Here is a 12,830-nt window from a genome sequence, read left to right as displayed (position 1 = left end):
AGAAGTGAGGTCAAAGCTGAATGTCTTGGTTTCAAAATGAATGTTCACACACTGTGTCCCTGTTTCATTCACGCTCAGCGATAAGTAGAAAAGCAACCATCCGGCCGCTTCCCTTCCTCTCTTTCTCTGCCGCTGTCTATTTCGGTGTGTTTGTTCCCGGCGGGCGGGGGCTCTGACCCTCCGGACGACCTCCGAGCCTTGACACGGAGAAGGAGAGCAGGGGGGAGGAGAGGAAGGAGAGCAGGGAGAGAGGGAGGAACGGGGGAGGCCAGAGGAGAAGGAGAGGATTGTGGGAACGGAAGGAGGCCATAGAAGAGGGAGGATCAGTCCTGGATGAGAAGATGGACACTGATGAAAGAGAAAGTCAGCTGTGAAACATTCATTTATTTGTTTTTCCTCTTAAATGCTTTTATGTAATAACTCTCTGCAGCGCTGGTGACAAGAGAGAAAGGTGAACTGGAGATTGCGAGCCATTAATTTATTTATGTAACAGCACTTGTGTGAAGCGGTTCATATTTTAAGGCTGGATTGACACGTTTACGGTGTCCTCTGTTATTCTGACCTCGGTCCTCTTACATCATTCATTGTTTTGCTTTCCACCGCCTGCTCGCACTCTGGAAATCAATGCTGCAAAAAAATGCACAAAAAAAAAAAAATCTTTCCCTCATGAGTCACAGATTTTATCTTCATAATTTTATCCATCTCACCAAAGAATTTAAGGAAAAAGGTCTATTGTTCAGGTGCAGTCACACAAACGATGACGAAATTACTTCTGTAAGCTAAAAATAGAAACATCATTCGTTTCCGTCAGTTAACAGCCGACAGTCTGACGATGTGGTTTTCCAGGACGATGTCCACACTTCTGGCTTGCTTTAGCATCTTAGCTAATATTTGCTAATTAGTGCCACACAGAGCTACACTTGTGTACCCTTAAAACGACTGGAGAAGTTAATATATTGTCTGGGAAACATGAATGTCTGCAAAAAGTCGATCAGTTCAATATATATCAAGACATTTTTAAGTGAAAACTTTTGCAGAACTAGATTAAAATCTGTATTATTAGTAATCTGGGGAACATGAATGAATGTACAAAGTGTAACAGCAGCGTCTCTCATAGTCGCTGATACAAGACAGTGTGGACCAAAGTGGTGGACATCATCTTATTAACTTTCTTAAAGGCTTTGTTTAAAGACACAAAGAGGCTACTTGCAGTCTGGAGGTCTTATATTGGTTTGACGGCCTTTTATCTGCCTGTTATCATGGTTAAAGCTGTCTCTTTGAATTATGTCAATCTGGTGTATTAGATCCAACAAATAGCTCTTTAGTTTTGAAATTCATGCTTCTCACATCAACCCTATTATCTTTAATGTTTGTTTTAAGTTTATAATTTGTGTCTTATCTGAAGAAACTTCTTCTTCTTCTTCTTTTCTTTATTCTCTCCTCTTCCCCCTTTCAGCATTTTCTTTTCCTCCCTTTCTCCCTCTTCCTCCTCGCATTTGCTTCAATCACAGAAAAACTAAATGGAAACACATGGAGGCTCGTTTACTCACAGATTCCCAGAATTCCTGGCTATGAGGTCACTCTGAGCCTCAGTCGTACGTCGTTTGCGACTTTGGCTGCACGGAAATGAAAATGCAACCCCACGCTCACCAGGAGCCACTCTGGTCGTTAGACGATGTGGGTCAGGACTGCTGAGGCCAAAACGCTCTTAAAGATTTTTAAGTCGGATTTATGGCGGTGGCGTTTATGTGAAGTAGTTTAGGAAACTATTAAGAAAGACAAAATGGATCATAAGACAAGAAAACATTCCCATAAAGGAGCTCTGGTAAATACAGTCAGTAGTAGAGCTTCAGGCTTTTCACTGAAATGCAAAAACAAATAGCTAAAAAACACTTTCAATCATTGTACAGGCTATTTACACAAACTATATTTTCACTACAGCTAAATAAAGATGAACTTTAGAAGTGTTTTTTTTTTTTTAGATATATATGAGTGAGGCAAGAAATGGTTCTGGGAAGGAGACTGGAGGTGATTCAACAAAATTTCATCTCAATCTAGACGCTTTTATTGTGAAACTGCATGTCTCACGGGGACGGATTAATTCCACCTGGCTGAGTGAACCCCTTGCATAATTTCCTACAATGAGAGAGGCCCGACTGGCTCTGGCTGTCGGCCCAGGCTGCCAGCGTCGGTTTAGAGGATCAATGGTGCCATGTTACAAAGAGAGAGAGAGAGAGAGAGGGAGAGAATATATAATCTTTTTCCTTGTTCCTGTAATTCTGACACTTCTACTTCTTCCTTCTGTCAGTGATCGATCTACTTAGAAGAAACTAAAATGATTCATATTTTTAGAGTTAATCCCATCTTCTTCCTCTTTTTGTTCCTACTCAGTTTATCTGTAACTTTGGCAGACTTCACATTGATCCTTGCTTGGGTTGTGCTCCCTCCACCCAACACACACACACACTTTGTGCCTCAACGCTGGAGAAACACCAACCTCTCTGGGGGTCTTAGCATGGGGCAACACCTGGGGGGGGCTGGAGGCCTGGAGGCCCGCCATGAGGCCTGCTGGAGTGTGTGTGTCTGTCAGAAAGAGATATATGATAGCGGTCCTCATGTGGATCCTCATGTGGACCCACCCCGCTGATCACATCTTGATTTACTTAGGTGATGTCATATCTGTGAGTCAGTCTCTGCCGTGTGATATAACCACATCTTTCACGGACTTTGAGTAATTCTCCTCTTATCTAGTTTACACATTCCACTCGGCTTCAAACACTCGCAGAGAGTGAGAGCTGTGCAATGAGCGAGAGAGATAAAGAGCGAGCTTTATTTTAGTCTTTTTTAAAGAAATCCTGCAGGAACCTCTGAGATTGAACACGTGTGTGTGCTGAAGACACACAGCGAGTCAAAACACAGATGACGCTGCATGAATTTCTGCTGCAGTTTTGATATCTTGAGACCCTTTTGCTCTTGTGCTTCTCCTCTCCTAAATCCTTAAACCAACATCTCAGATTGTTTGGAGGTTCTGCTTGTGTGCAGTTTTAGTGTGTGATGCTTTGGGCACGCTCCAGTGGATGAGCAAAGAGGGAATGGGTTTAATTTGCCTTGCAGGCGTCCTTCAGGAGCCGTAAACAAGATGTGTCTGCAGTCTGACCCGATGAACAGCCAACGTACGCATTCTCCGTTTGTTAAATCCTCATTAGTTCGCTGCAATTATCCTCAGCATCAATGCTGTTGGGGCAAAACAGAATGTGCCTCCAAACTTTATGCTCCGCTGGGCCTCGGCTGAGCCAGCAGTAAAAATCTGAGGGCCCATTTAAATGCATAATTATCCCTTGTAATGCAGAGAGTTTACAGCTCTGTGGAGAAAACAAGGCAAATGTTGTTGACCCAGATAGAGCCACACAGACAGACATTACATGACATCAGCCGACGGAAAATATTTCAAGATGCAGTTGTTTTTGCAAAATTTTAATTTCAGGAATCTCAGAGATGTCAGTAAACTACACAGCATGATGCTCCACGTTTCGATTTAATCTGATGTTTATTGCCCTGGTTCAACAACTCTCCAGATGTTTAACCATCACCTGAATGCACTTGATCTGTTCTCTAGTTTTCAGTCTGTGCTGCTCATGGCTGTTGGACCGTGAAGCTGCAGGCCTGGGGTTTCTGCCTGCTGCTAATCAAATTAAAGAACAGAGTATTCATCACCTCCACGCCGTCTGTCACAGCGAGAGATCGCCTCTAAAGACTATTCTCTAATTGGCTGTGAGAAGCTGACAGGTGGTCAGAAAACACGACTTTCGCTTGCAGCTGCTTTGCAAAGCTGGGAGAAGAGAAGTCGCACGCAGCAGTGAGCTAAATTTGTGTTTTGTTAGACGTGGATGTGGCATAATCATAAATACAGGTCCACTCAAGAATGGTGACACATTTATCCTGGGGGTTAAACTGTTGGAGGCTACATCCAGATATTATTTCTCACCCTTTGACCTTTAACCTGTTAGGGTTTCACACCTGTTGATCAAAGGTTAAACCGAGGTGCTCCACCACCAGTGTTGTTTCTCAGGAATTTCTCTTGGCTTTAAAGGTGAATTTGATCATGAGTCACTGCTCATTCTCTGTTATCAGAACAGTTCTGGTGGTTTAATTATTACAAACTCATTTAAAGAGCCGTTTAATGGGTTATATGTCAACTCCATGAGTCAGTTAAAGTAACACCGGAAGTTGAATTGTTTACCTTCAGTATAAAACCAGGCAGGCATTGTTTGATGTTAATTTTCTGGGAAAACCGGTCAAATTAAATTCAGAAAATGTCACAAAAAAAGATGAAAGTTTCATAATGTGCAGATTAATATCTCGTATTTTTTCTGGCTCAAAAAAGTCTTCCTCATTGAAGCCCAAACTGGATGGCGTTCAGTCAAAGTGTCTTATTTTGAAATTCCCAACCGGATGTGCTCTGTGCTCAGTGCTTCAACTTGACTCCTCTCGGTCGTTCTGGTGAGCAGCTTTACTTTCCCCGTCCAGAGCGCTCCAGAGACAGTAATAACCCTCCAGTAAGAGGTTTACCAGCCTCAAGCTCAGCTCCGTGTCCGTGGACAGTGCGACTAAACCACTTTTTTACCTCCAGAAGAAAAATAAAAGGAGCGACGGTTCATTTTGGAGGTAAATATCAATTTAAATCATTTGTTTTTGAGGGTTTTGTTACTTTTTCCTGCGTTTAAATGTGGTCACTTGTTGTGGTCTGTGGTTCGCTGTTAACCTGTTGAATAGACTTTCTGTTTTCTATTATGAAACCTATTATCTGGAATAACAAAAAGAAGAAAACCGCGACCAGAGAAACATTTTGCTTTTTAACATAAAAGCCTGGGAACACTGTGAGTGACACTCCCTTTGCTTTCAGCGCGCAACGTGCGCAGTTTGTCAGGTTGAAGGGGTCTAGAGGAAAAACTAAAATACACATATTTTTACACCCTTCTTTCTTTTTTTTTAAAAAACTTTTATCTGAGCATTTTCTTTGTGGTTTAACCTATTGTAGCCTCTAGCAACACGCACCACAGTTGTTTTTTCTTAATCTACTACTGATTTTGGTGACATAAGAATATTAAAATGCAGCCTGACTTTGTTCCATGTACAGTAATCGGTGTCTCGCCACAGTGAGACAGTTTAGGCAATAATGGACAATATCAGCCATCTGCGCTGTGATGATCTAATTGCTAAGCTGATTAAGCGGCGCAGAAGCTTTTCAGAGGTGATGAAATTCTCCAGAAAGGCAGGGCTAACCGTCGATGGCGAAATATTTTAAAACACAGGCAGTGACTCATACAGGCAGTTACCTGCTCAGCTACCTGTGCCGTCCCAGGAATAAACTCTGGTCTGCTGCCAAAGAACTGGAGGTCACATCACTCCACAGGGAGCCGGTCGACCTGGTATTTCGTGCTATTTCAGAACAGCCTCCAAAATATTCACCTATATACATGTTTGTCTGTGTGGATTAGACCAGAAGGAGGTAGACTCGTTCCACTTGCACCAATCGCTCAACTACAGAGGGTCTGCAGGAGGACATGGGATGATCTCAGAGGCTACAGTTACATAACACACACAAGGAGGAAGAGGAGTATGGGGGGTTAACTGACTTTATTCTTGAACTTCATTCTTTAATGTTTAATCCTTGCGCGTTATTAGTGTTTCTGGTTAACTGTTAATGAACACCAGATACACATGAAGCTACAAGGAAAAGAAAAAGGACAAAACTAAACCGTGTTCTCTGGTTTTAGGATCAGCTGAGTCAGTGGCTGCACATTACGAGCTCCTGGAGGCTATTTTGGTCCAAAGAACCGCAATACGGGAAAATTAGTCACCATTAACTCACAGAAATGTATTTTACTGAAACCTGGATGGCTGTCAAAATCCGCTTTATGGTAAAAACAAACGGATTAGCAGACGAGCAAAATGCTGTTTTTTTTTTTTTGTCAACAGTCTCCTGCTGTGCGTAATTACGCGCTGGATAACAACAATAACTGCAGCGTCGTGCGTCCAGTTGTGTTCCTTTGCGTGTGTTTGTGGTGGAGGACGACAGGGCTCGCTGGTGGCTCTCTGGTACAGTTTTTAGTGAGAGACAGGAAACAAACGGAGCCTGAGAGCAGAAACAGATGTCAGACCAGCCTCCTCTGTGGCTGATTGCATCATCAACAGTGTCCCAAATTCCAGCTTCCAGGAACGACGGTGAAGGAGGCAAAGGCACACTTCCTCTCTGTAAAACCTGGCACGATGAACTGAAAGGAGGGTTTTACAGAATATTGTCTGGTCCTCAGTTGGTCTTCTAGTTGCTGGATGATTCAGACTTGATCTCATTGTGGAGGTGGGAAAGTTTTAGGTTTGAGGTTTGACAGAAATTCACCTGGGAACAAACGTCCAAGTCATGGCTCAGTGGCTCTGGAAAGCTCCCAGTAGAGCCATGTATGTTAGCATGATATGCGTCTGGGTGAAGAAGACTTTTTAATCTTTCTACAAACATATCTGTAGATTTTTTTATTATATTAATTACCCCTATACTGTAAATCAGAATAAGAAGAGCAATGATCAGTATAATTTATTGCAATCTTTGTGATTAAGTCTCACTACATTTGATTTAGACCCACACATTGAGCATGTGAGTGTGTGACGACTCCTCATTGATTGAATTTCCTCACTAATGTCATTAAGCAACAACCTCCTCATTGTTAGTTTAGAAAAAAAAAATCCGTCTGAAGTTTATAGCTCTGGTTCACTGGAGGTCAGACATTTGAACAGTGACTGCAATTGTCTTTCATAGCTGCCTCATTTATTATTTTTTCCATCTAAAATCGGGATATGTTGTATTTATGAGTCTATTTTTTGCATCCCTGAAACAGTGGAACGACTGGAGGTGTATGCTTGGACAGCCAGAGGTTAAACTTTACTAATGAAGACTTTAAAGTGGCGATATAACCTTCACACACTGGCTTAAAAGACAAGAGTTGACTTTGTTGGTCAGATTTTCAAACACTAAGTCCAAAAAGAAAGACTGAATTAAATATTAAACACTTTCTTCATTTCCCAGGCTTTTTGAGACATATTTAACCAACTTAATCCTGCGATATAACACCAACTGTTGCTTCATCGCGTCCCCGTCCAGTTCTTCTGCTATTATTCCTGTTTGCACTGTTGTCCCGTTTCAGTCTGGTTGTTTTCGTGGGCTTTAACGAGGCCGACAGAGCGAGCGCGCCCTCCCTTCATTAGATGTGATGGTTTGTTAACACAGCTGCTGGATTCATCTGTTCCGTTTCTTATAAAGTTAGAGCTGGTGCTGTTTCTCTTTGTGTTAAAACCAGAGCTGACAACTTAATGTCTAATTCTTTATGACTCTCAGTGGCTTAAATTAGACTGAGCTGTTTCAGATGTCATCTTTAATAAATCTGTGGTTCACGTGGAGAGAATTTCTGCCCCAGCTTTGTTCCTCATTTGTGGCCGACAGATATTTGTGGATAGCGGCATTGGAGGGACAGAGGAAGAAAAGAAAGAGAGTCTGAATCAAGTTCTTCACATTTGAAAAAGACACAGATTCTCTCACAGACAGGAGCTTCACCTTAATCATGCGGACTCTTTTTACCTTTGACCTCATGGTTACAAATCTGCATCTGGAGGCTACAGAGGCTAACCGAGCAGGTAACTTAAAGTAGGTAATGTAAAGACATCTCAGTCACAAACTGTCCACGTGCAAGGTTGTTAATACCACAAGAGGGCGCCGTTTATGAGGCGTCTTCTCATGAAAAACAATTAAAAGGCGACAGCATTACTTTCACTAAAGTGCTTGTGCCTCAGCCTCTGCACTTTTCTAATTCTCAAATCTTCCTTCTTTTATTGAAATCTCCTACATTTCCCAGAATGCCTTGGAATAGTCAAGTTGTTGCATGCAGCTCTGGTTGTTAGACAGTTTCATTGTGCTCAAATACTAGAATAAGACTGAGAGACTGCAGCTAAGCAGCCAACAGGTCTGAACCAGTGCTATGTTATGTTTACAGCAACCCTGCTAATATGTCGATTTAATGGCGGTTGATGATGCTAATATTTGCTAATTAGCACCAAGACACAGATCAGCTGAGCTGTAAAGAAGCCTCACTCTTAACTAAAGGTAGAGGACACGTCATGAGACTAAAGTCGCGTTAGGATTCATCCTCTGGAGACCATGAACATCCATTAAGTAGCTGTCTAGATATTTCTTAGTTTCAAACTGATGAATGACTCTAGTATGGACTGGAAATAATAATTAGAAATGATCTCATGGAGAATTGTTCATGAGATTTATCAGAAACTGTCTGAGCTGACGGTGGGGATTTCAGGAACAGTTCTTCAGGATTGAGTTGATCTGTGTGTCAGCGCTGAGCTCATTACAACAGATGTACTGTAAACGCCTTGGCTGGTGCCAGCTGATCTGATGCCACGCTGCCTCCAGATTCAGCCACAGCACCAGTACGACGCCTGCCAGGAAGGTTACTCATCGCTTTTCTACAGACGAGACAATAATCAGGTTACAGCTGTTTCAGACGACTTTAAATAAGATTTAGATGATTCCTAACCACTGAAACAGAAACACGTCTGGAGCAGCTGGTGTTTGCAAAAGAAAGTGTTATTCAGTTGATTATAATCTGCAACCTCTCCACTAGGTGGCACTCAATTCTACACACTGGCCCTTTAATTTTCATTTTAAGATGATACTCATTCTTTTTTTTTTTTTTTTTTGCCTGTTCATGTTAGACTAATCCACCTTTAGTGCCTCTTCTAAGAAAAGTTTTGCAACACAAAGATTTTCCATCGTGTCAGTTCGCCTGGAGTAAATTTCTCGTCTGCCGGGTCAAAGCTTGTCCTCTGAGTGGGTGCATGTGAAGTCCCGTTGAGTGCGATACATGCTGCAACCTGAAAAGACAGCATGAAATACTGCAGTTTGTGTCGATTGAAGAACCATAAAACCTCCGGCTGGTGAGAGACCGAAGAAGAAGTGCAGCAAATTCACTGATCTGTGCCTCTCTTGATTATTTTGAGCTTGTTTTTATTCTCTCTTCTTTATCTTTAGCTCTTCTCAATTAGCCTCAAAATATATCAGCTACTTAAAAGAAAATCACAGTTTTAACTCTGTGGAGCCGGAGCCGGGGATGGTGACCTTTAAATGAGGCCCCAGTGTGAACATTCACAGGACCCTTTCAGATGCCACTGAGGCGTGAAGGAGACAGGAATACTCTCATTCTGCTGGTTTTTAAAAAATTTAACCCTGCGCAGAAAGTTAAACAGAGAGTTCAGTCACATGCTCAAGTAAAACAAGTCCCTAGAGACAGAAACATTTAAGAGATTTAAGGCTGAACAGCAGAAAGTCAAACCTGTTTTCATTCTCACAGTGATGTTGTGTAATAATTATCTCCTCAGTGAGAGACATCCAGTCACAAGATGAACCTCAGGACACTTCTTTTATGCTCTATTTAAATTCACTCTGCTGTTCTTAAACAATGGTGAGCATACAGACATGGAGTCAAACCTCAGGCTGCTCCTCGGTGTGGATCAGGAAGGATTGTCCTCCTCGTCTAAACTCAGCCTGGAGATAAAACCCAGCGGTTAAATAACAGCAGGAATGTTTGGATGTTTGGATGCTGACTGAATCACAAGATCACACAAGCTCCAGGCCTGACCTGCGTGTCGTCCCATAATTCAGCGTGTTTGTCTCGGTTGAGACACTTTTAGGGTCCTGGCCTGATAACAGGCCGCCACACGCCGCGGCGCCAGAAGCTTCAATTTCCGTGCGGTAATTTGTGTTTCCACTAACGAAGCCGAGGGGTTTTAGGGGAATGTCTGACCAATTTTCTGCTCTGACTCGGTGGTAAGAGCCGCTCTGGGACCTCAAGTCACACATTTTCACACCATTAGGGGCCTGCGGACCCCTCTCAGCAAACACTGAGGATTCTTGGAGTGTTTTCCATCATATGTCCTCTGGCTCTCTGAAAAGACAGTTGTAAATCTCCCCCCTCCTTCATTCCTCTCCCCCGTGCTCCGTCCCCCTCCCCTCTGCCCCATCTATCTCCCCTTGCGCTTCCTCCCTCTCTCTTCATCTCCTTCGGCTTCTTTCTCACTCCCTTCTCCCTCTTGTTTCTCCTCACAGATCTTCACTGTTTTGATGTCGCATTCCTGAAGTTTCTGAACAACTCAGAGGAGCGATCAGCAGCAGACGGCGAGGCAGCCAGAGATCATATTCTTCATCCCTTCATCCTTGTTGCCTGAGCGGGGATAAAGAAGCCAGTGTGTGTGTTTGAAGAGTCAACGACTCAGCGTCTGCTTGGATATGGCTTTTCTGTGCATGAGAGGAAGACAGAGGGAGCTGATCTGAGGTCAAGGCCTTCCTCCTCTCCCCCCGAGTCACATGTCAGCGTGAGGCTCAACCCCCGGGGTTGCTATCGCTACACAGACCGACCTAAATACTTGTAAACTCACCAGGAGAAGCAGCACAGACTGGATCACTCAGCTGGGAGTGGAGAGAGCTTCTTATCAAGTGAGTTTGCTTTGGAGCTGTTGACATTTCTCCTGCTGGTTTCCATCCCTCTGGGAAACTGACGGAGTGACGGAGTGAGTGAGTGGACTGAACCACCTCACGTCAAGTTTTCAGAAGCAAAATGCCGGCAAAGACACCGATTTACCTGAAAACAACAACTCCCAAAAAGGGCAAGAAGCTGAAGCTGAGGGACGTCCTGTCAGGGGACATGATCAGCCCCCCGCTGGGCGACGTCCGTCACAGTGCACACGTGGGTCCTGAAGGGGAGGGCGACATGTTTGGAGACGTGGGTTTCCTCCAGGGTAAGATGGACATGCTGCCGACTCTGAGCCGAGGACAGAACGGCCACTCGCGCTCCTACAGCGTGGAGAGACAGGAGGACGACGGCTTCGCTGCCAAGCAGGACTCACACAGCTACGCCTACAACGGTTACCACTACCAGCACTCCAACGCCGGCCTGCTCAAGACCACCATCTCCATGCCCGTGTTCATCGCCCACGAACAGGCTCCACCCAAACCTCCACGTCTCCACCTGGACGACCCCGCTCCTCCGTCTCTGCCCCCTCAACAAAACCACCTCCACCACCATCAGCCGCCTCCAGAGACCAACCACAAACAGGCCAACGGCTGCAGGCCCTCAGACAGCCCACACCTGACCCTGTCTCTGTGTGAGAATGGCGTGGTGGGTCGTCTGGCGTCAGAGCCCTGCCGTGACATCTCCCTCTCTCCTGGCATCCGCCGGCTCGTCCCCTCCTCTGGCTCCTTCTCGGAGGTCTCGTCTGAGGACTCCATGTCAGAAATCTGCGGGTCCCTGGACGTTCGCCGGGGCCTCAGCCTGGACTCTGATGCCGGCCTGAGCAACGAGGACCTGAGGAGCGAACGCAGCGAGTCGCCCTGCCCTGCCATCCACCACGCCGGCCTCACAGCCTCATCGGCCGTGTCTCGGTCCGACTCTATGGCCGGATTAGACCTGGATCTGGGCCCTTCCATCCTGGAGGACGTCCTGGGCATCATGGACCGCTACAAGACAGTGGACGATCGCTGTGAGCTGTGAACAATAGAAACACTAATATGACACATATATTTTTATACATGGTTTAATATATCCTTAAAAACTTTATGAAAAGACTGGAGGAGGACAAAAGATGGAAGACTGGGAGCAAGAAGGAGGTGAAACTGTTTTCGTCAACAACACGGTTCGAAGGTAATGAAAGACGTGAGTGTGGACAAAGTGGACATTATTGTTAAGTGGAGGGACGTCTCAGCTCGACATGACATAAGCCGAGGCAACAGGCTGGTCCTTAGGAGCCTTCACCAGAGCTGAACCTTGCACTCATAAACCGTCTCAACACATTCCTGACGTCTAGAAGAATACCTTCCACTGTCTCCGTTGCATCGTCTGTTTTTATGAACAGCTCTGAGGATTTTGTCTTCACCTTTCTGCTCGTTTATCGTTGACAAATTGCCAATCAGAGGTTTTCAGACTGAACTGGGGAAAATGATCAGCTGCACAACTACTAATTATTTCTTTCAACGTTGAATGTGAGACAAAGCTGAACTGCAAACACAAATAGTTTAACGCTACAGGCCACGATCTGTCCTACTTCACTTTAACTGAAGTATCAGCTTCATGAATATTAATATCTCCACAGCTTCTTTCAGATGAAAAATATAAAGAACTGGTGAATTTACTGATGTCTCTACCTGCCGTCTGGAGATGCTTTTCTCTGGAAGGTTTCGTTTGTTGATCAGAGAGAAACTGAGGATCTTTATTGTCGTCGTTTAAAAAGCTTTAAGTGTCAGAGAAGTGCTGCTTTGTGAACCATTTTTTCAGATATTGGTCTTTTCCTCCGTTTTTGAGGCTCGCTGTCGGCCTCCCAAACATTCACTGTCTGCATTATCACAGTAGCCTATTATTCAAATGTCATTTATGCTGTGTATACTTCTGTAAATGAATAAATGTTTCCTATAAATAAATCTTTGTGTATGGACGAATTCTTCACGCACACTTAAATATATCAGCTCCATATAAAGATTTTAAAAGCACCAAGAATCTCACACATACTGTAGGGAGGGATGAGGGATGTTTATTCTGAAAAAAATATATTGGAAGTGATGAAGGGAATATAAATTTTGCTTAAAAAGGTTTAGGGTTTAACACTTATTTCAGATTAGGGCCAGATTAAACCAGATGTGATAATGTGAAAATAATATGAAAGGAAACATCACATATAAGGATATTAAAACTAGACCTTCACTAACACTGCATGGTAAAATA

General features: G+C 44.0%; 1 protein-coding gene across 1 annotated transcript; it reads left to right on the top strand.

Annotated features, from left to right (window-relative positions):
* Positions 1–4,452: 4,452 nt before the first annotated feature.
* Positions 4,453–12,616, top strand: LOC311498176 (cdc42 effector protein 3). The gene is made up of 2 exons (XM_084558646.1): positions 4,453–4,665; positions 10,166–12,616. The coding sequence occupies exon 2, from the start codon at positions 10,674–10,676 to the stop codon at positions 11,604–11,606; it is 933 nt and encodes a 310-aa protein (XP_084414772.1). The 5' UTR covers positions 4,453–4,665; positions 10,166–10,673; the 3' UTR covers positions 11,607–12,616.
* Positions 12,617–12,830: the final 214 nt, after the last annotated feature.

Source organism: Chelon labrosus, assembly GCF_963514085.1.
Source record: "Chelon labrosus genome assembly, chromosome: 13".
Taxonomy (NCBI): domain Eukaryota; kingdom Metazoa; phylum Chordata; class Actinopteri; order Mugiliformes; family Mugilidae; genus Chelon; species Chelon labrosus.
The sequence above is the reverse complement of the archived record's forward strand: the minus strand, read 5'-3'. Positions and strand labels throughout refer to the sequence as shown.

What these genes read in the sequence shown, in the direction of transcription:
- LOC311498176 (XM_084558646.1), top strand. Translation starts at nt 10,674, where the DNA reads ATGCCGGCAAAGACACCGATTTACCTGAAAACAACAACTCCCAAAAAG.